Consider the following 24,009-nt stretch of genomic DNA (forward strand, 5'->3'; position numbering starts at 1 on the left):
CACTGTATCAGTCCATTTGTTGTTCAGTTTAGACTGGTTTCACTGTATCAGTCCTGTTTGTGTTCAGTTTAGACAGGTTTCACTGTATCAGTCCTGTATGTGTCAAGTTTAGACAGGTTTCACTGTATCAGTCCTGTCTGTGTTCAGTTCAGACAGGTTTTACTGTATCAGTCCTGTTTGTGTCCAATTCAGACAGGTTTTATTGTATCAGTCTATTTGATGTTCAGTTTAGACAGGTTTCACTGTATCAGTCCTGTTTATGTCCAGTTTAGACAGGTTTTACTGTATCAGTCCATTTGTTGTTCACTTCAGATAGGTTTCACTGTATCAGTCCATTTGGTGTTCAGTTTAGACAGGTTTTACTGTATCAGTCTATTTGATGTTCAGTTTAGACAGGTTTGACTGTATCAGTCCTTTTGGTGTTCAGATTAGACACGTTTCACTGTATCAGTCCTTTTGGTGTTCAGTTTAGAGAGGTTTCACTGTATCAGTCCATTGTTGTTCAGTTTAGACAGGTTTCACTGTATCAGTCCTGTTTGTGTTCAGTTTAGACAGGTTTCACTCTATCAGTCCTGTTTGTGTCCAGTTTAGACAGGTTTCACTGTATCAGTCCTGTCTGTGTTCAGTTCAGACAGGTTTTACTGTATCAGTCCTGTTTGTGTCCAGTTCAGACAGGTTTCACTGTATCAGTCCATTTGATGTTGAGTTTAGACAGGTTTCACTGTATCAGTCCTTTTGGTGTTCAGTTTAGACATGTTTCACTGTATCAGTCCATTTGTTGTTCAGATTAGACAAGTTTCACTGTATCAGTCCTGTTTGTGTTCAGTTTAGACAGGTTTCACTGTATCAGTCCTGTTTGTGTTCAGTTAAGACAGGTTTCACTGTATCAGTCCATTTGTTGTTCAGATTGGACAGGTTTCACTGTATCAGTTCATTTGTTGTTCAGATTGGACAGGTTTCACTGTATCAGTCCATTTGTTGTACAGATTGGACAGGTTTCACTGTATCAGTCCATTTGGCGTTCAGTTTAGACAGGTTTCACTGTATCAGTCCATTTGTTGTTCAGTTTAGACAGGTTTCACTGTATCAGTCCTGTCTGTGTTCAGTTCAGACAGGTTTTACTGTATCAGTCTATTTGATGTTCAGTTTAGACAGGTTTCACTGTATCAGTCCTGTTTGTGTTCAGTTTAGACAGGTTTCACTGTATCAGTCCTGTTTGTGTCCAGTTTAGACAGGTTTCACTGTATCTGTCCTGTCTGTGTTCAGTTCAGACAGGTTTTACTGTAACAGTCTATTTGATGTTCAGTTTAGACAGGTTTCACTGTATCAGTCCATTTGATGTTCAGTTTAGACAGGTTTCACTGTATCAGTCCTTTTGGTGTTCAGATTAGACAGTTTTCACTGTATCAGTCCTTTTGGTGTTCAGTTTAGACAGGTTTCACTGTATCAGTCCTTTTGGTGTTCAGTTTAGACATGTTTCACTGTATCAGTCCATTTGTTGTTCAGTTTAGACAGGTTTCACTGTATCAGTCCTGTTTGTGTTCAGTTTAGACAGGTTTCAATGTATCAGTCCTGTCTGTGTTCAGTTCAGACAGGTTTTACTGTATCAGTCCTGTTTGTGTCCAGTTCAGACAGGTTTTACTGTATCAGTCTATTTGATGTTCAGTTTAGACAGGTTTTACTGTATCAGTCTATTTGATGTTCAGTTTAGACAGGTTTGACTGTGTCAGTCCTTTTGGTGTTCAGATTAGACACGTTTCACTGTATCAGTCCTTTTGGTGTTAAGTTTAGGCATGTTTCACTGTATCAGTCCATTTGTTGTTCAGTTTAGACAGGTTTCACTGTATCAGTCCATTTGTTGTTCAGTTTAGACAGGTTTCACTGTATCAGTCCTGTTTGTGTTCAGTTTAGACAGGTTTCACTGTATCAGTTCTGTTTATGTCCAGTTTAGACAGGTTTCACTGTATCAGTTCATTTGTTGTTCACTTCAGATAGGTTTCACTGTATCAGTCCATTTGGTGTTCAGTTTAGACAGGTTTTACTGTATCAGTCTATTTGATGTTCAGTTTAGACAGGTTTGACTGTATCAGTCCTTTTGGTGTTCAGATTAGACACGTTTCACTGTATCAGTCCTTTTGGTGTTAAGTTTAGACATGTTTCACTGTATCAGTCCATTAGTTGTTCAGTTTAGACTGGTTTCACTGTATCAGTCCTGTATGTGTCAAGTTTAGACAGGTTTCACTGTATCAGTCCTGTCTGTGTTCAGTTCAGACAGGTTTTACTGTATCAGTCCTGTTTGTGTCCAATTCAGACAGGTTTTATTGTATCAGTCTATTTGATGTTCAGTTTAGACAGGTTTCACTGTATCAGTCCTGTTTATGTCCAGTTTAGACAGGTTTTACTGTATCAGTCCATTTGTTGTTCACTTCAGATAGGTTTCACTGTATCAGTCCATTTGGTGTTCAGTTTAGACAGGTTTTACTGTATCAGTCTATTTGATGTTCAGTTTAGACAGGTTTGACTGTATCAGTCCTTTTGGTGTTCAGATTAGACACGTTTCACTGTATCAGTCCTTTTGGTGTTCAGTTTAGACAGGTTTCACTGTATCAGTCCATTGTTGTTCAGTTTAGACAGGTTTCACTGTATCAGTCCTGTTTGTGTTCAGTTTAGACAGGTTTCACTGTATCAGTCCTGTTTGTGTCCAGTTTAGACAGGTTTCACTGTATCAGTCCTGTCTGTGTTCAGTTCAGACAGGTTTTACTGTATCAGTCCTGTTTGTGTCCAGTTCAGACAGGTTTCACTGTATCAGTCCATTTGATGTTGAGTTTAGACAGGTTTCACTGTATCAGTCCTTTTGGTGTTCAGTTTAGACATGTTTCACTGTATCAGTCCATTTGTTGTTCAGATTAGACAAGTTTCACTGTATCAGTCCTGTTTGTGTTCAGTTTAGACAGGTTTCACTGTATCAGTCCTGTTTGTGTTCAGTTAAGACAGGTTTCACTGTATCAGTCCATTTGTTGTTCAGATTGGACAGGTTTCACTGTATCAGTTCATTTGTTGTTCAGATTGGACAGGTTTCACTGTATCAGTCCATTTGTTGTACAGATTGGACAGGTTTCACTGTATCAGTCCATTTGGCGTTCAGTTTAGACAGGTTTCACTGTATCAGTCCATTTGTTGTTCAGTTTAGACAGGTTTCACTATATCAGTCCATTTGTTGTTCAGTTTAGACAGGTTTCACTGTATCAGTCCATTTGATGTTCAGTTTAGACAGGTTTCACTGTATCAGTCCTTTTGGTGTTCAGATTAGACAGTTTTCACTGTATCAGTCCTTTTGGTGTTTAGTTTAGATATGTTTCACTGTATCAGTCCATTTGTTGTTCAGTTTAGACAGGTTTCACTATATCAGTCCATTTGTTGTTCAGTTTAGACAGGTTTCACTGTATCAGTCCATTTGATGTTCAGTTTAGACAGGTTTCACTGTATCAGTCCTTTTGGTGTTCAGATTAGACAGTTTTCACTGTATCAGTCCTTTTGGTGTTTAGTTTAGACATGTTTCACTGTATCAGTCCATTTGTTGTTCAGTTTAGACAGGTTTCACTGTATCAGTCCTGTTTGTGTTCAGTTTAGACAGGTTTCACTGTATCAGTCCTGTTTGTGTCCAGTTTAGACAGGTTTCACTGTATCAGTCCTGTCTGTGTTCAGTTCAGACAGGTTTTACTGTATCAGTCTATTTGATGTTCAGTTTAGACAGGTTTCACTGTATCAGTCCTGTTTGTGTTCAGTTTAGACAGGTTTCACTGTATCAGTCCTGTTTGTGTCCAGTTCAGACAGGTGTTACTGTATCAGTCTATTTGATGTTCAGTTTAGACAGGTTTCACTGTATCAGTTCTGTTTGTGTTCAGATTAGACAGGTTTCACTGTATCAGTCCTTTTGGTGTTCAGTTTAGACATGTTTCACTGTATCAGTCCATTTGTTGTTCAGTTTAGACAGGTTTCACTGTATCAGTCCTGTTTGTGTTCAGTTTAGACAGGTTTCACTGTATCAGTCCTGTTTGTGTCCAGTTTAGACAGGTTTCACTGTATCTGTCCTGTCTGTGTTCAGTTCAGACAGGTTTTACTGTAACAGTCTATTTGATGTTCAGTTTAGACAGGTTTCACTGTATCAGTCCATTTGATGTTCAGTTTAGACAGGTTTCACTGTATCAGTCCTTTTGGTGTTCAGATTAGACAGTTTTCACTGTATCAGTCCTTTTGGTGTTCAGTTTAGACAGGTTTCACTGTATCAGTCCTTTTGGTGTTCAGTTTAGACATGTTTCACTGTATCAGTCCATTTGTTGTTCAGTTTAGACAGGTTTCACTGTATCAGTCCTGTTTGTGTTCAGTTTAGACAGGTTTCAATGTATCAGTCCTGTCTGTGTTCAGTTCAGACAGGTTTTACTGTATCAGTCCTGTTTGTGTCCAGTTCAGACAGGTTTTACTGTATCAGTCTATTTGATGTTCAGTTTAGACAGGTTTTACTGTATCAGTCTATTTGATGTTCAGTTTAGACAGGTTTGACTGTGTCAGTCCTTTTGGTGTTCAGATTAGACACGTTTCACTGTATCAGTCCTTTTGGTGTTAAGTTTAGGCATGTTTCACTGTATCAGTCCATTTGTTGTTCAGTTTAGACAGGTTTCACTGTATCAGTCCATTTGTTGTTCAGTTTAGACAGGTTTCACTGTATCAGTCCTGTTTGTGTTCAGTTTAGACAGGTTTCACTGTATCAGTTCTGTTTATGTCCAGTTTAGACAGGTTTCACTGTATCAGTTCATTTGTTGTTCACTTCAGATAGGTTTCACTGTATCAGTCCATTTGGTGTTCAGTTTAGACAGGTTTTACTGTATCAGTCTATTTGATGTTCAGTTTAGACAGGTTTGACTGTATCAGTCCTTTTGGTGTTCAGATTAGACACGTTTCACTGTATCAGTCCTTTTGGTGTTAAGTTTAGACATGTTTCACTGTATCAGTCCATTTGTTGTTCAGTTTAGACTGGTTTCACTGTATCAGTCCTGTTTGTGTTCAGTTTAGACAGGTTTCACTGTATCAGTCCTGTATGTGTCAAGTTTAGACAGGTTTCACTGTATCAGTCCTGTCTGTGTTCAGTTCAGACAGGTTTTAATGTATCAGTCCTGTTTGTGTCCAATTCAGACAGGTTTTATTGTATCAGTCTATTTGATGTTCAGTTTAGACAGGTTTCACTGTATCAGTCCTGTTTATGTCCAGTTTAGACAGGTTTTACTGTATCAGTCCATTTGTTGTTCACTTCAGATAGGTTTCACTGTATCAGTCCATTTGGTGTTCAGTTTAGACAGGTTTTACTGTATCAGTCTATTTGATGTTCAGTTTAGACAGGTTTGACTGTATCAGTCCTTTTGGTGTTCAGATTAGACATGTTTCACTGTATCAGTCCTTTTGGTGTTAAGTTTAGACATGTTTCACTGTATCAGTCCATTTGTTGTTCAGTTTAGACTGGTTTCACTGTATCAGTCCTGTTTGTGTTCAGTTTAGACAGGTTTCACTGTATTAGTCCTGTATCTGTCAAGTTTAGACAGGTTTCACTGTATCAGTCCTGTCTGTGTTCAGTTCAGACAGGTTTTACTGTATCAGTCCTGTTTGTGTCCAATTCAGACAGGTTTTATTGTATCAGTCTATTTGATGTTCAGTTTAGACAGGTTTCACTGTATCAGTCCTGTTTATGTCCAGTTTAGACAGGTTTTACTGTATCAGTCCATTTGTTGTTCACTTCAGATAGGTTTCACTGTATCAGTCCATTTGGTGTTCAGTTTAGACAGGTTTTACTGTATCAGTCTATTTGATGTTCAGTTTAGACAGGTTTGACTGTATCAGTCCTTTTGGTGTTCAGATTAGACACGTTTCACTGTATCAGTCCTTTTGGTGTTCAGTTTAGACAGGTTTCACTGTATCAGTCCATTGTTGTTCAGTTTAGACAGGTTTCACAGTATCAGTCCTGTTTGTGTTCAGTTTAGACAGGTTTCACTGTATCAGTCCTGTTTGTGTCCAGTTTAGACAGGTTTGACTGTATCAGTCCTTTTGGTGTTCAGATTAGACACGTTTCACTGTATCAGTCCTTTTGGTGTTCAGTTTAGACAGGTTTCACTGTATCAGTCCATTGTTGTTCAGTTTAGACAGGTTTCACAGTATCAGTCCTGTTTGTGTTCAGTTTAGACAGGTTTCACTGTATCAGTCCTGTTTGTGTCCAGTTTAGACAGGTTTCACTGTATCAGTCCTTTTGGTGTTCAGTTTAGACACGTTTCACTGTATCAGTCCATTTGTTGTTCAGTTTAGACAGGTTTCACTGTATCAGTCCTGTTTGTGTTCAGTTTAGACAGGTTTCAATGTATCAGTCCTGTCTGTGTTCAGTTCAGACAGCTTTTACTGTATCAGTCCTGTTTGTGTCCAGTTCAGACAGGTTTTACTGTATCAGTCTATTTGATGTTCAGTTTAGACAGGTTTTACTGTATCAGTCTATTTGATGTTCAGTTTAGACAGGTTTGACTGTGTCAGTCCTTTTGGTGTTCAGATTAGACACGTTTCACTGTATCAGTCCTTTTGGTGTTAAGTTTAGGCATGTTTCACTGTATCAGTCCATTTGTTGTTCAGTTTAGACAGGTTTCACTGTATCAGTCCATTTGTTGTTCAGTTTAGACAGGTTTCACTGTATCAGTCCTGTTTGTGTTCAGTTTAGACAGGTTTCACTGTATCAGTTCTGTTTATGTCCAGTTTAGACAGGTTTCACTGTATCAGTCCATTTGTTGTTCAGTTTAGACATGTTTCACTGTATCAGTCCATTTGTTGTTCAGTTTAGACTGGTTTCACTGTATCAGTCCTGTTTGTGTTCAGTTTAGACAGGTTTCACTGTATCAGTCCTGTATGTGTCAAGTTTAGACATGTTTCACTGTATCAGTCCTGTCTGTGTTCAGTTCAGACAGGTTTTAATGTATCAGTCCTGTTTGTGTCCAATTCAGACAGGTTTTATTGTATCAGTCTATTTGATGTTCAGTTTAGACAGGTTTCACTGTATCAGTCCTGTTTATGTCCAGTTTAGACAGGTTTTACTGTATCAGTCCATTTGTTGTTCACTTCAGATAGGTTTCACTGTATCAGTCCATTTGGTGTTCAGTTTAGACAGGTTTTACTGTATCAGTCTATTTGATGTTCAGTTTAGACAGGTTTGACTGTATCAGTCCTTTTGGTGTTCAGATTAGACACGTTTCACTGTATCAGTCCTTTTGGTGTTAAGTTTAGACATGTTTCACTGTATCAGTCCATTTGTTGTTCAGTTTAGACTGGTTTCACTGTATCAGTCCTGTTTGTGTTCAGTTTAGACAGGTTTCACTGTATCAGTCCTGTATGTGTCAAGTTTAGACAGGTTTCACTGTATCAGTCCTGTCTGTGTTCAGTTCAGACAGGTTTTACTGTATCAGTCCTGTTTGTGTCCAATTCAGACAGGTTTTATTGTATCAGTCTATTTGATGTTCAGTTTAGACAGGTTTCACTGTATCAGTCCTGTTTATGTCCAGTTTAGACAGGTTTTACTGTATCAGTCCATTTGTTGTTCACTTCAGATAGGTTTCACTGTATCAGTCCATTTGGTGTTCAGTTTAGACAGGTTTTACTGTATCAGTCTATTTGATGTTCAGTTTAGACAGGTTTGACTGTATCAGTCCTTTTGGTGTTCAGATTAGACACGTTTCACTGTATCAGTCCTTTTGGTGTTCAGTTTAGACAGGTTTCACTGTATCAGTCCATTGTTGTTCAGTTTAGACAGGTTTCACTGTATCATTCCTGTTTGTGTTCAGTTTAGACAGGTTTCACTCTATCAGTCCTGTTTGTGTCCAGTTTAGACAGGTTTCACTGTATCAGTCCTGTCTGTGTTCAGTTCAGACAGGTTTTACTGTATCAGTCCTGTTTGTGTCCAGTTCAGACAGGTTTCACTGTATCAGTCCATTTGATGTTGAGTTTAGACAGGTTTCACTGTATCAGTCCTTTTGGTGTTCAGTTTAGACATGTTTCACTGTATCAGTCCATTTGTTGTTCAGATTAGACAAGTTTCACTGTATCAGTCCTGTTTGTGTTCAGTTTAGACAGGTTTCACTGTATCAGTCCTGTTTGTGTTCAGTTAAGACAGGTTTCACTGTATCAGTCCATTTGTTGTTCAGATTGGACAGGTTTCACTGTATCAGTTCATTTGTTGTTCAGATTGGACAGGTTTCACTGTATCAGTCCATTTGTTGTACAGATTGGACAGGTTTCACTGTATCAGTCCATTTGGCGTTCAGTTTAGACAGGTTTCACTGTATCAGTCCATTTGTTGTTCAGTTTAGACAGGTTTCACTGTATCAGTCCTGTCTGTGTTCAGTTCAGACAGGTTTTACTGTATCAGTCTATTTGATGTTCAGTTTAGACAGGTTTCACTGTATCAGTCCTGTTTGTGTTCAGTTTAGACAGGTTTCACTGTATCAGTCCTGTTTGTGTCCAGTTTAGACAGGTTTCACTGTATCTGTCCTGTCTGTGTTCAGTTCAGACAGGTTTTACTGTAACAGTCTATTTGATGTTCAGTTTAGACAGGTTTCACTGTATCAGTCCATTTGATGTTCAGTTTAGACAGGTTTCACTGTATCAGTCCTTTTGGTGTTCAGATTAGACAGTTTTCACTGTATCAGTCCTTTTGGTGTTCAGTTTAGACAGGTTTCACTGTATCAGTCCTTTTGGTGTTCAGTTTAGACATGTTTCACTGTATCAGTCCATTTGTTGTTCAGTTTAGACAGGTTTCACTGTATCAGTCCTGTTTGTGTTCAGTTTAGACAGGTTTCAATGTATCAGTCCTGTCTGTGTTCAGTTCAGACAGGTTTTACTGTATCAGTCCTGTTTGTGTCCAGTTCAGACAGGTTTTACTGTATCAGTCTATTTGATGTTCAGTTTAGACAGGTTTTACTGTATCAGTCTATTTGATGTTCAGTTTAGACAGGTTTGACTGTGTCAGTCCTTTTGGTGTTCAGATTAGACACGTTTCACTGTATCAGTCCTTTTGGTGTTAAGTTTAGGCATGTTTCACTGTATCAGTCCATTTGTTGTTCAGTTTAGACAGGTTTCACTGTATCAGTCCTGTTTGTGTTCAGTTTAGACAGGTTTCACTGTATCAGTTCTGTTTATGTCCAGTTTAGACAGGTTTCACTGTATCAGTTCATTTGTTGTTCACTTCAGATAGGTTTCACTGTATCAGTCCATTTGGTGTTCAGTTTAGACAGGTTTTACTGTATCAGTCTATTTGATGTTCAGTTTAGACAGGTTTGACTGTATCAGTCCTTTTGGTGTTCAGATTAGACACGTTTCACTGTATCAGTCCTTTTGGTGTTAAGTTTAGACATGTTTCACTGTATCAGTCCATTAGTTGTTCAGTTTAGACAGGTTTCACTGTATCAGTCCTGTCTGTGTTCAGTTCAGACAGGTTTTACTGTATCAGTCTATTTGATGTTCAGTTTAGACAGGTTTCACTGTATCAGTCCTGTTTGTGTTCAGTTTAGACAGGTTTCACTGTATCAGTCCTGTTTGTGTTCAGTTTAGACAGGTTTCACTGTATCAGTCCTGTTTGTGTCCAGTTTAGACAGGTTTCACTGTATCAGTCCTGTCTGTGTTCAGTTCAGACAGGTTTTACTGTATCAGTCTATTTGATGTTCAGTTTAGACAGGTTTCACTGTATCAGTCCTGTTTGTGTTCAGTTTAGACAGGTTTCACTGTATCAGTCCTGTTTGTGTCCAGTTCAGACAGGTGTTACTGTATCAGTCTATTTGATGTTCAGTTTAGACAGGTTTCACTGTATCAGTTCTGTTTGTGTTCAGATTAGACAGGTTTCACTGTATCAGTCCTTTTGGTGTTCAGTTTAGACATGTTTCACTGTATCAGTCCATTTGTTGTTCAGTTTAGACAGGTTTCACTGTATCAGTCCTGTTTGTGTTCAGTTTAGACAGGTTTCACTGTATCAGTCCTGTTTGTGTCCAGTTTAGACAGGTTTCACTGTATCTGTCCTGTCTGTGTTCAGTTCAGACAGGTTTTACTGTAACAGTCTATTTGATGTTCAGTTTAGACAGGTTTCACTGTATCAGTCCATTTGATGTTCAGTTTAGACAGGTTTCACTGTATCAGTCCTTTTGGTGTTCAGATTAGACAGTTTTCACTGTATCAGTCCTTTTGGTGTTCAGTTTAGACAGGTTTCACTGTATCAGTCCTTTTGGTGTTCAGTTTAGACATGTTTCACTGTATCAGTCCATTTGTTGTTCAGTTTAGACAGGTTTCACTGTATCAGTCCTGTTTGTGTTCAGTTTAGACAGGTTTCAATGTATCAGTCCTGTCTGTGTTCAGTTCAGACAGGTTTTACTGTATCAGTCCTGTTTGTGTCCAGTTCAGACAGGTTTTACTGTATCAGTCTATTTGATGTTCAGTTTAGACAGGTTTTACTGTATCAGTCTATTTGATGTTCAGTTTAGACAGGTTTGACTGTGTCAGTCCTTTTGGTGTTCAGATTAGACACGTTTCACTGTATCAGTCCTTTTGGTGTTAAGTTTAGGCATGTTTCACTGTATCAGTCCATTTGTTGTTCAGTTTAGACAGGTTTCACTGTATCAGTCCATTTGTTGTTCAGTTTAGACAGGTTTCACTGTATCAGTCCTGTTTGTGTTCAGTTTAGACAGGTTTCACTGTATCAGTTCTGTTTATGTCCAGTTTAGACAGGTTTCACTGTATCAGTTCATTTGTTGTTCACTTCAGATAGGTTTCACTGTATCAGTCCATTTGGTGTTCAGTTTAGACAGGTTTTACTGTATCAGTCTATTTGATGTTCAGTTTAGACAGGTTTGACTGTATCAGTCCTTTTGGTGTTCAGATTAGACACGTTTCACTGTATCAGTCCTTTTGGTGTTAAGTTTAGACATGTTTCACTGTATCAGTCCATTTGTTGTTCAGTTTAGACTGGTTTCACTGTATCAGTCCTGTTTGTGTTCAGTTTAGACAGGTTTCACTGTATCAGTCCTGTATGTGTCAAGTTTAGACAGGTTTCACTGTATCAGTCCTGTCTGTGTTCAGTTCAGACAGGTTTTAATGTATCAGTCCTGTTTGTGTCCAATTCAGACAGGTTTTATTGTATCAGTCTATTTGATGTTCAGTTTAGACAGGTTTCACTGTATCAGTCCTGTTTATGTCCAGTTTAGACAGGTTTTACTGTATCAGTCCATTTGTTGTTCACTTCAGATAGGTTTCACTGTATCAGTCCATTTGGTGTTCAGTTTAGACAGGTTTTACTGTATCAGTCTATTTGATGTTCAGTTTAGACAGGTTTGACTGTATCAGTCCTTTTGGTGTTCAGATTAGACACGTTTCACTGTATCAGTCCTTTTGGTGTTAAGTTTAGACATGTTTCACTGTATCAGTCCATTTGTTGTTCAGTTTAGACTGGTTTCACTGTATCAGTCCTGTTTGTGTTCAGTTTAGACAGGTTTCACTGTATTAGTCCTGTATCTGTCAAGTTTAGACAGGTTTCACTGTATCAGTCCTGTCTGTGTTCAGTTCAGACAGGTTTTACTGTATCAGTCCTGTTTGTGTCCAATTCAGACAGGTTTTATTGTATCAGTCTATTTGATGTTCAGTTTAGACAGGTTTCACTGTATCAGTCCTGTTTATGTCCAGTTTAGACAGGTTTTACTGTATCAGTCCATTTGTTGTTCACTTCAGATAGGTTTCACTGTATCAGTCCATTTGGTGTTCAGTTTAGACAGGTTTTACTGTATCAGTCTATTTGATGTTCAGTTTAGACAGGTTTGACTGTATCAGTCCTTTTGGTGTTCAGATTAGACACGTTTCACTGTATCAGTCCTTTTGGTGTTCAGTTTAGACAGGTTTCACTGTATCAGTCCATTGTTGTTCAGTTTAGACAGGTTTCACAGTATCAGTCCTGTTTGTGTTCAGTTTAGACAGGTTTCACTGTATCAGTCCTGTTTGTGTCCAGTTTAGACAGGTTTGACTGTATCAGTCCTTTTGGTGTTCAGATTAGACACGTTTCACTGTATCAGTCCTTTTGGTGTTCAGTTTAGACAGGTTTCACTGTATCAGTCCATTGTTGTTCAGTTTAGACAGGTTTCACAGTATCAGTCCTGTTTGTGTTCAGTTTAGACAGGTTTCACTGTATCAGTCCTGTTTGTGTCCAGTTTAGACAGGTTTCACTGTATCAGTCCTTTTGGTGTTCAGTTTAGACACGTTTCACTGTATCAGTCCATTTGTTGTTCAGTTTAGACAGGTTTCACTGTATCAGTCCTGTTTGTGTTCAGTTTAGACAGGTTTCAATGTATCAGTCCTGTCTGTGTTCAGTTCAGACAGCTTTTACTGTATCAGTCCTGTTTGTGTCCAGTTCAGACAGGTTTTACTGTATCAGTCTATTTGATGTTCAGTTTAGACAGGTTTTACTGTATCAGTCTATTTGATGTTCAGTTTAGACAGGTTTGACTGTGTCAGTCCTTTTGGTGTTCAGATTAGACACGTTTCACTGTATCAGTCCTTTTGGTGTTAAGTTTAGGCATGTTTCACTGTATCAGTCCATTTGTTGTTCAGTTTAGACAGGTTTCACTGTATCAGTCCATTTGTTGTTCAGTTTAGACAGGTTTCACTGTATCAGTCCTGTTTGTGTTCAGTTTAGACAGGTTTCACTGTATCAGTTCTGTTTATGTCCAGTTTAGACAGGTTTCACTGTATCAGTCCATTTGTTGTTCAGTTTAGACATGTTTCACTGTATCAGTCCATTTGTTGTTCAGTTTAGACTGGTTTCACTGTATCAGTCCTGTTTGTGTTCAGTTTAGACAGGTTTCACTGTATCAGTCCTGTATGTGTCAAGTTTAGACATGTTTCACTGTATCAGTCCTGTCTGTGTTCAGTTCAGACAGGTTTTAATGTATCAGTCCTGTTTGTGTCCAATTCAGACAGGTTTTATTGTATCAGTCTATTTGATGTTCAGTTTAGACAGGTTTCACTGTATCAGTCCTGTTTATGTCCAGTTTAGACAGGTTTTACTGTATCAGTCCATTTGTTGTTCACTTCAGATAGGTTTCACTGTATCAGTCCATTTGGTGTTCAGTTTAGACAGGTTTTACTGTATCAGTCTATTTGATGTTCAGTTTAGACAGGTTTGACTGTATCAGTCCTTTTGGTGTTCAGATTAGACACGTTTCACTGTATCAGTCCTTTTGGTGTTAAGTTTAGACATGTTTCACTGTATCAGTCCATTTGTTGTTCAGTTTAGACTGGTTTCACTGTATCAGTCCTGTTTGTGTTCAGTTTAGACAGGTTTCACTGTATCAGTCCTGTATGTGTCAAGTTTAGACAGGTTTCACTGTATCAGTCCTGTCTGTGTTCAGTTCAGACAGGTTTTACTGTATCAGTCCTGTTTGTGTCCAATTCAGACAGGTTTTATTGTATCAGTCTATTTGATGTTCAGTTTAGACAGGTTTCACTGTATCAGTCCTGTTTATGTCCAGTTTAGACAGGTTTTACTGTATCAGTCCATTTGTTGTTCACTTCAGATAGGTTTCACTGTATCAGTCCATTTGGTGTTCAGTTTAGACAGGTTTTACTGTATCAGTCTATTTGATGTTCAGTTTAGACAGGTTTGACTGTATCAGTCCTTTTGGTGTTCAGATTAGACACGTTTCACTGTATCAGTCCTTTTGGTGTTCAGTTTAGACAGGTTTCACTGTATCAGTCCATTGTTGTTCAGTTTAGACAGGTTTCACTGTATCAGTCCTGTTTGTGTTCAGTTTAGACAGGTTTCACTCTATCAGTCCTGTTTGTGTCCAGTTTAGACAGGTTTCACTGTATCAGTCCTGTCTGTGTTCAGTTCAGACAGGTTTTACTGTATCAGTCCTGTTTGTGTCCAGTTCAGACAGGTTTCACTGTATCAGTCCATTTGATGTTGAGTTTAGACAGGTTTCACTGTATCAGTCCTTTTGGTGTTCAGTTTAGACATGTTTCACTGTATCAGTCCATTTGTTGTTCAGATTAGACAAGTTTCACTGTATCAGTCCTGTTTGTGTTCAGTTTAGACAGGTTTCACTGTATCAGTCCTGTTTGTGTTCAGTTAAGACAGGTTTCACTGTATCAGTCCATTTGTTGTTCAGATTGGACAGGTTTCACTGTATCAGTTCATTTGTTGTTCAGATTGGACAGGTTTCACTGTATCAGTCCATTTGTTGTACAGATTGGACAGGTTTCACTGTATCAGTCCATTTGGCGTTCAGTTTAGACAGGTTTCACTGTATCAGTCCATTTGTTGTTCAGTTTAGACAGGTTTCACTGTATCAGTCCTGTCTGTGTTCAGTTCAGACAGGTTTTACTGTATCAGTCTATTTGATGTTCAGTTTAGACAGGTTTCACTGTATCAGTCCTGTTTGTGTTCAGTTTAGACAGGTTTCACTGTATCAGTCCTGTTTGTGTCCAGTTTAGACAGGTTTCACTGTATCTGTCCTGTCTGTGTTCAGTTCAGACAGGTTTTACTGTAACAGTCTATTTGATGTTCAGTTTAGACAGGTTTCACTGTATCAGTCCATTTGATGTTCAGTTTAGACAGGTTTCACTGTATCAGTCCTTTTGGTGTTCAGATTAGACAGTTTTCACTGTATCAGTCCTTTTGGTGTTCAGTTTAGACAGGTTTCACTGTATCAGTCCTTTTGGTGTTCAGTTTAGACATGTTTCACTGTATCAGTCCATTTGTTGTTCAGTTTAGACAGGTTTCACTGTATCAGTCCTGTTTGTGTTCAGTTTAGACAGGTTTCAATGTATCAGTCCTGTCTGTGTTCAGTTCAGACAGGTTTTACTGTATCAGTCCTGTTTGTGTCCAGTTCAGACAGGTTTTACTGTATCAGTCTATTTGATGTTCAGTTTAGACAGGTTTTACTGTATCAGTCTATTTGATGTTCAGTTTAGACAGGTTTGACTGTGTCAGTCCTTTTGGTGTTCAGATTAGACACGTTTCACTGTATCAGTCCTTTTGGTGTTAAGTTTAGGCATGTTTCACTGTATCAGTCCATTTGTTGTTCAGTTTAGACAGGTTTCACTGTATCAGTCCTGTTTGTGTTCAGTTTAGACAGGTTTCACTGTATCAGTTCTGTTTATGTCCAGTTTAGACAGGTTTCACTGTATCAGTTCATTTGTTGTTCACTTCAGATAGGTTTCACTGTATCAGTCCATTTGGTGTTCAGTTTAGACAGGTTTTACTGTATCAGTCTATTTGATGTTCAGTTTAGACAGGTTTGACTGTATCAGTCCTTTTGGTGTTCAGATTAGACACGTTTCACTGTATCAGTCCTTTTGGTGTTAAGTTTAGACATGTTTCACTGTATCAGTCCATTAGTTGTTCAGTTTAGACAGGTTTCACTGTATCAGTCCTGTCTGTGTTCAGTTCAGACAGGTTTTACTGTATCAGTCTATTTGATGTTCAGTTTAGACAGGTTTCACTGTATCAGTCCTGTTTGTGTTCAGTTTAGACAGGTTTCACTGTATCAGTCCTGTTTGTGTCCAGTTCAGACAGGTGTTACTGTATCAGTCTATTTGATGTTCAGTTTAGACAGGTTTCACTGTATCAGTTCTGTTTGTGTTCAGATTAGACAGGTTTCACTGTATCAGTCCTTTTGGTGTTCAGTTTAGACATGTTTCACTGTATCAGTCCATTTGTTGTTCAGTTTAGACAGGTTTCACTGTATCAGTCCTGTTTGTGTTCAGTTTAGACAGGTTTCACTGTATCAGTCCTGTTTGTGTCCAGTTTAGACAGGTTTCACTGTATCTGTCCTGTCTGTGTTCAGTTCAGACAGGTTTTACTGTAACAGTCTATTTGATGTTCAGTTTAGACAGGTTTCACTGTATCAGTCCATTTGATGTTCAGTTTAGACAGGTTTCACTGTATCAGTCCTTTTGGTGTTCAGATTAGACAGTTTTCACTGTATCAGTCCTTTTGGTGTTCAGTTTAGACAGGTTTCACTGTATCAGTCCTTTTGGTGTTCAGTTTAGACATGTTTCACTGTATCAGTCCATTTGTTGTTCAGTTTAGACAGGTTTCACTGTATCAGTCCTGTTTGTGTTCAGTTTAGACAGGTTTCAATGTATCAGTCCTGTCTGTGTTCAGTTCAGACAGGTTTTACTGTATCAGTCCTGTTTGTGTCCAGTTCAGACAGGTTTTACTGTATCAGTCTATTTGATGTTCAGTTTAGACAGGTTTTACTGTATCAGTCTATTTGATGTTCAGTTTAGACAGGTTTGACTGTGTCAGTCCTTTTGGTGTTCAGATTAGACACGTTTCACTGTATCAGTCCTTTTGGTGTTAAGTTTAGGCATGTTTCACTGTATCAGTCCATTTGTTGTTCAGTTTAGACAGGTTTCACTGTATCAGTCCATTTGTTGTTCAGTTTAGACAGGTTTCACTGTATCAGTCCTGTTTGTGTTCAGTTTAGACAGGTTTCACTGTATCAGTTCTGTTTATGTCCAGTTTAGACAGGTTTCACTGTATCAGTTCATTTGTTGTTCACTTCAGATAGGTTTCACTGTATCAGTCCATTTGGTGTTCAGTTTAGACAGGTTTTACTGTATCAGTCTATTTGATGTTCAGTTTAGACAGGTTTGACTGTATCAGTCCTTTTGGTGTTCAGATTAGACACGTTTCACTGTATCAGTCCTTTTGGTGTTAAGTTTAGACATGTTTCACTGTATCAGTCCATTTGTTGTTCAGTTTAGACTGGTTTCACTGTATCAGTCCTGTTTGTGTTCAGTTTAGACAGGTTTCACTGTATCAGTCCTGTATGTGTCAAGTTTAGACAGGTTTCACTGTATCAGTCCTGTCTGTGTTCAGTTCAGACAGGTTTTAATGTATCAGTCCTGTTTGTGTCCAATTCAGACAGGTTTTATTGTATCAGTCTATTTGATGTTCAGTTTAGACAGGTTTCACTGTATCAGTCCTGTTTATGTCCAGTTTAGACAGGTTTTACTGTATCAGTCCATTTGTTGTTCACTTCAGATAGGTTTCACTGTATCAGTCCATTTGGTGTTCAGTTTAGACAGGTTTTACTGTATCAGTCTATTTGATGTTCAGTTTAGACAGGTTTGACTGTATCAGTCCTTTTGGTGTTCAGATTAGACACGTTTCACTGTATCAGTCCTTTTGGTGTTAAGTTTAGACATGTTTCACTGTATCAGTCCATTTGTTGTTCAGTTTAGACTGGTTTCACTGTATCAGTCCTGTTTGTGTTCAGTTTAGACAGGTTTCACTGTATTAGTCCTGTATCTGTCAAGTTTAGACAGGTTTCACTGTATCAGTCCTGTCTGTGTTCAGTTCAGACAGGTTTTACTGTATCAGTCCTGTTTGTGTCCAATTCAGACAGGTTTTATTGTATCAGTCTATTTGATGTTCAGTTTAGACAGGTTTCACTGTATCAGTCCTGTTTATGTCCAGTTTAGACAGGTTTTACTGTATCAGTCCATTTGTTGTTCACTTCAGATAGGTTTCACTGTATCAGTCCATTTGGTGTTCAGTTTAGACAGGTTTTACTGTATCAGTCTATTTGATGTTCAGTTTAGACAGGTTTGACTGTATCAGTCCTTTTGGTGTTCAGATTAGACACGTTTCACTGTATCAGTCCTTTTGGTGTTCAGTTTAGACAGGTTTCACTGTATCAGTCCATTGTTGTTCAGTTTAGACAGGTTTCACAGTATCAGTCCTGTTTGTGTTCAGTTTAGACAGGTTTCACTGTATCAGTCCTGTTTGTGTCCAGTTTAGACAGGTTTGACTGTATCAGTCCTTTTGGTGTTCAGATTAGACACGTTTCACTGTATCAGTCCTTTTGGTGTTCAGTTTAGACAGGTTTCACTGTATCAGTCCATTGTTGTTCAGTTTAGACAGGTTTCACAGTATCAGTCCTGTTTGTGTTCAGTTTAGACAGGTTTCACTGTATCAGTCCTGTTTGTGTCCAGTTTAGACAGGTTTCACTGTATCAGTCCTTTTGGTGTTCAGTTTAGACACGTTTCACTGTATCAGTCCATTTGTTGTTCAGTTTAGACAGGTTTCACTGTATCAGTCCTGTTTGTGTTCAGTTTAGACAGGTTTCAATGTATCAGTCCTGTCTGTGTTCAGTTCAGACAGCTTTTACTGTATCAGTCCTGTTTGTGTCCAGTTCAGACAGGTTTTACTGTATCAGTCTATTTGATGTTCAGTTTAGACAGGTTTTACTGTATCAGTCTATTTGATGTTCAGTTTAGACAGGTTTGACTGTGTCAGTCCTTTTGGTGTTCAGATTAGACACGTTTCACTGTATCAGTCCTTTTGGTGTTAAGTTTAGGCATGTTTCACTGTATCAGTCCATTTGTTGTTCAGTTTAGACAGGTTTCACTGTATCAGTCCATTTGTTGTTCAGTTTAGACAGGTTTCACTGTATCAGTCCTGTTTGTGTTCAGTTTAGACAGGTTTCACTGTATCAGTTCTGTTTATGTCCAGTTTAGACAGGTTTCACTGTATCAGTCCATTTGTTGTTCAGTTTAGACATGTTTCACTGTATCAGTCCATTTGTTGTTCAGTTTAGACTGGTTTCACTGTATCAGTCCTGTTTGTGTTCAGTTTAGACAGGTTTCACTGTATCAGTCCTGTATGTGTCAAGTTTAGACATGTTTCACTGTATCAGTCCTGTCTGTGTTCAGTTCAGACAGGTTTTAATGTATCAGTCCTGTTTGTGTCCAATTCAGACAGGTTTTATTGTATCAGTCTATTTGATGTTCAGTTTAGACAGGTTTCACTGTATCAGTCCTGTTTATGTCCAGTTTAGACAGGTTTTACTGTATCAGTCCATTTGTTGTTCACTTCAGATAGGTTTCACTGTATCAGTCCATTTGGTGTTCAGTTTAGACAGGTTTTACTGTATCAGTCTATTTGATGTTCAGTTTAGACAGGTTTGACTGTATCAGTCCTTTTGGTGTTCAGATTAGACACGTTTCACTGTATCAGTCCTTTTGGTGTTAAGTTTAGACATGTTTCACTGTATCAGTCCATTTGTTGTTCAGTTTAGACTGGTTTCACTGTATCAGTCCTGTTTGTGTTCAGTTTAGACAGGTTTCACTGTATCAGTCCTGTATGTGTCAAGTTTAGACAGGTTTCACTGTATCAGTCCTGTCTGTGTTCAGTTCAGACAGGTTTTACTGTATCAGTCCTGTTTGTGTCCAATTCAGACAGGTTTTATTGTATCAGTCTATTTGATGTTCAGTTTAGACAGGTTTCACTGTATCAGTCCTGTTTATGTCCAGTTTAGACAGGTTTTACTGTATCAGTCCATTTGTTGTTCACTTCAGATAGGTTTCACTGTATCAGTCCATTTGGTGTTCAGTTTAGACAGGTTTTACTGTATCAGTCTATTTGATGTTCAGTTTAGACAGGTTTGACTGTATCAGTCCTTTTGGTGTTCAGATTAGACACGTTTCACTGTATCAGTCCTTTTGGTGTTCAGTTTAGACAGGTTTCACTGTATCAGTCCATTGTTGTTCAGTTTAGACAGGTTTCACTGTATCAGTCCTGTTTGTGTTCAGTTTAGACAGGTTTCACTCTATCAGTCCTGTTTGTGTCCAGTTTAGACAGGTTTCACTGTATCAGTCCTGTCTGTGTTCAGTTCAGACAGGTTTTACTGTATCAGTCCTGTTTGTGTCCAGTTCAGACAGGTTTCACTGTATCAGTCCATTTGATGTTGAGTTTAGACAGGTTTCACTGTATCAGTCCTTTTGGTGTTCAGTTTAGACATGTTTCACTGTATCAGTCCATTTGTTGTTCAGATTAGACAAGTTTCACTGTATCAGTCCTGTTTGTGTTCAGTTTAGACAGGTTTCACTGTATCAGTCCTGTTTGTGTTCAGTTAAGACAGGTTTCACTGTATCAGTCCATTTGTTGTTCAGATTGGACAGGTTTCACTGTATCAGTTCATTTGTTGTTCAGATTGGACAGGTTTCACTGTATCAGTCCATTTGTTGTACAGATTGGACAGGTTTCACTGTATCAGTCCATTTGGCGTTCAGTTTAGACAGGTTTCACTGTATCAGTCCATTTGTTGTTCAGTTTAGACAGGTTTCACTATATCAGTCCATTTGTTGTTCAGTTTAGACAGGTTTCACTGTATCAGTCCATTTGATGTTCAGTTTAGACAGGTTTCACTGTATCAGTCCTTTTGGTGTTCAGATTAGACAGTTTTCACTGTATCAGTCCTTTTGGTGTTTAGTTTAGATATGTTTCACTGTATCAGTCCATTTGTTGTTCAGTTTAGATAGGTTTCACTATATCAGTCCATTTGTTGTTCAGTTTAGACAGGTTTCACTGTATCAGTCCATTTGATGTTTAGTTTAGGCATGTTTCACTGTATTAGTCCATTTGTTGTTCAGTTTAGACAGGTTTCACTGTATCAGTCCATTTGTTGTTCAGTTTAGACAGGTTTCACTGTATCAGTCCTGTTTGTGTTCAGTTTAGACAGGTTTCACTGTATCAGTTCTGTTTATGTCCAGTTTAGACAGGTTTCACTGTATCAGTTCATTTGTTGTTCACTTCAGATAGGTTTCACTGTATCAGTCCATTTGGTGTTCAGTTTAGACAGGTTTCACTGTATCAGTCCTTTTGGTGTTCAGATTAGACAGTTTTCACTGTATCAGTCCTTTTGGTGTTTAGTTTAGACATGTTTCACTGTATCAGTCCATTTGTTATTCAGTTTAGACAGGTTTCACTGTATCAGTCCTGTTTGTGTTCAGTTTAGACAGGTTTCACTGTATCAGTCCTTTTTGTGTCCAGTTTAGACAGGTTTCACTGTATCAGTCCTGTCTGTGTTCAGTTCAGACAGGTTTTACTGTATCAGTCTATTTGATGTTCAGTTTAGACAGGTTTCACTGTATCAGTCCTGTTTGTGTTCAGTTTAGACAGGTTTCACTGTATCAGTCCTGTTTGTGTCCAGTTCAGACAGGTTTTACTGTATCAGTCTATTTGATGTTCAGTTTAGACAGGTTTCACTGTATCAGTTCTGTTTGTGTTCAGATTAGACAGGTTTCACTGTATCAGTCCTTTTGGTGTTCAGTTTAGACATGTTTCACTGTATCAGTCCATTTGTTGTTCAGTTTAGACAGGTTTCACTGTATCAGTCCTGTTTGTGTTCAGTTTAGACAGGTTTCACTGTATCAGTCCTGTTTGTGTCCAGTTTAGACAGGTTTCACTGTATCTGTCCTGTCTGTGTTCAGTTCAGACAGGTTTTACTGTAACAGTCTATTTGATGTTCAGTTTAGACAGGTTTCACTGTATCAGTCCATTTGATGTTCAGTTTAGACAGGTTTCACTGTATCAGTCCTTTTGGTGTTCAGATTAGACAGTTTTCACTGTATCAGTCCTTTTGGTGTTCAGTTTAGACAGGTTTCACTGTATCAGTCCTTTTGGTGTTCAGTTTAGACATGTTTCACTGTATCAGTCCATTTGTTGTTCAGTTTAGACAGGTTTCACTGTATCAGTCCTGTTTGTGTTCAGTTTAGACAGGTTTCAATGTATCAGTCCTGTCTGTGTTCAGTTCAGACAGGTTTTACTGTATCAGTCCTGTTTGTGTCCAGTTCAGACAGGTTTTACTGTATCAGTCTATTTGATGTTCAGTTTAGACAGGTTTTACTGTATCAGTCTATTTGATGTTCAGTTTAGACAGGTTTGACTGTGTCAGTCCTTTTGGTGTTCAGATTAGACACGTTTCACTGTATCAGTCCTTTTGGTGTTAAGTTTAGGCATGTTTCACTGTATCAGTCCATTTGTTGTTCAGTTTAGACAGGTTTCACTGTATCAGTCCATTTGTTGTTCAGTTTAGACAGGTTTCACTGTATCAGTCCTGTTTGTGTTCAGTTTAGACAGGTTTCACTGTATCAGTTCTGTTTATGTCCAGTTTAGACAGGTTTCACTGTATCAGTTCATTTGTTGTTCACTTCAGATAGGTTTCACTGTATCAGTCCATTTGGTGTTCAGTTTAGACAGGTTTTACTGTATCAGTCTATTTGATGTTCAGTTTAGACAGGTTTGACTGTATCAGTCCTTTTGGTGTTCAGATTAGACACGTTTCACTGTATCAGTCCTTTTGGTGTTAAGTTTAGACATGTTTCACTGTATCAGTCCATTTGTTGTTCAGTTTAGACTGGTTTCACTGTATCAGTCCTGTTTGTGTTCAGTTTAGACAGGTTTCACTGTATCAGTCCTGTATGTGTCAAGTTTAGACAGGTTTCACTGTATCAGTCCTGTCTGTGTTCAGTTCAGACAGGTTTTAATGTATCAGTCCTGTTTGTGTCCAATTCAGACAGGTTTTATTGTATCAGTCTATTTGATGTTCAGTTTAGACAGGTTTCACTGTATCAGTCCTGTTTATGTCCAGTTTAGACAGGTTTTACTGTATCAGTCCATTTGTTGTTCACTTCAGATAGGTTTCACTGTATCAGTCCATTTGGTGTTCAGTTTAGACAGGTTTTACTGTATCAGTCTATTTGATGTTCAGTTTAGACAGGTTTGACTGTATCAGTCCTTTTGGTGTTCAGATTAGACACGTTTCACTGTATCAGTCCTTTTGGTGTTCAGTTTAGACAGGTTTCACTGTATCAGTCCATTGTTGTTCAGTTTAGACAGGTTTCACTGTATCAGTCCTGTTTGTGTTCAGTTTAGACAGGTTTCACTGTATCAGTCCTGTTTGTGTCCAGTTTAGACAGGTTTCACTGTATCAGTCCTGTCTGTGTTCAGTTCAGACAGGTTTTACTGTATCAGTCCTGTTTGTGTCCAGTTCAGACAGGTTTTACTGTATCAGTCTATTTGATGTTCAGTTTAGACAGGTTTCACTGTATCAGTCCTGTTTGTGTTCAGTTTAGACAGGTTTCACTGTATCAGTCTATTTGATGTTCAGTTTAGACAGGTTTCACTGTATCAGTCCATTTGTTGTTCAGTTTAGACAAGTTGCACTGTATCAGTCCATTTGTTCAGTTTAGACAGGTTTCACTGTATCAGTCCATTTGTTCAGTTTAGACAGGTTTCACTTTATCAGTCCTCTTTGTGTTTATATTAGACAGGTTTCACTGTATCAGTCCATTTGTTGTTCAGTTTAAACATGTTTCACTGTATCAGTTCTTTTGTGTTCAGATTAGACAAGTTTCACTGTACCAGTCCTTTTTGTGTTCAGATTAGACAGGTTTCACTGTATCAGTGCATTTGGTGTTCAGTTTAGACAGGTTTCACTGTATCAGTCCATTTGTTGTTCACATCAGACAGGTTTTACTGTATTAGTCTCTTTGGTGTTCAGTTTAGACAGGTTTCACTGTATCAGTCTCTTTGGTGTTCAGTTTATACAGGTTTCACTGGATGAGATGATCTCTTAACACATTTGACATGAATGAAAATAATACATTGATTACATGACAAATGTCCTTATTATGTTTTTCAGTACACAGAGTTTCAATTCTCCAGTATATGTACTTCTTCCAATTGTTAATGTCTGATGGTACCGATAAAATAGAAGTTCTTGTAGGTAAAGAAAATGCAGTAAGTAAATATGCTACAATACTCACACTGAATAGCCCAGCCTGAGTTGGGTAGGATGGGGTTGAAAATTTTGCCACTGAATAGCCCAATCAAGATTTGGTAGTATTGTGTATATTCCCACTGAATAGGCCAGTAAAGTTTTGGTAGGTGTAGATATATTAACACTGAATAGCCCTGTTGCGTTTTAGGTAGGGTGGGATCGAATATATACGCCCAGTCAAGTTTTGGTAGGGTTGGGTATATTCCCACTATATAGTCCAGGAACAAATTCGGTATGACAAATCACAAACACAGTTTGATTATTCAAAATTCCCTAAAAAATCTCTTTGATTTGGGAACATACATTTGCATACTAAGAAGTG

General features: G+C 38.3%; 1 protein-coding gene across 1 annotated transcript in view; it reads left to right on the forward strand.

Moving 5' to 3' along the window:
- LOC102808082 (protection of telomeres protein 1-like) overlaps nucleotides 1-24,009 on the forward strand; it is a 58,037-nt gene that overhangs the window by 30,902 nt on the left and 3,126 nt on the right. Inside the window, exon 15 of the mRNA XM_085497309.1 lies at nucleotides 23,550-23,647. Coding sequence (XP_085353435.1) covers nucleotides 23,550-23,647 — 98 coding nt within the window. The remainder of the gene's footprint in view (nucleotides 1-23,549; nucleotides 23,648-24,009) is intronic.

Source organism: Saccoglossus kowalevskii, chromosome 3, assembly GCF_978046115.1.
Source record: "Saccoglossus kowalevskii chromosome 3, keSacKowa6.1, whole genome shotgun sequence".
Classification (NCBI taxonomy): Eukaryota; Metazoa; Hemichordata; class Enteropneusta; family Harrimaniidae; genus Saccoglossus; species Saccoglossus kowalevskii.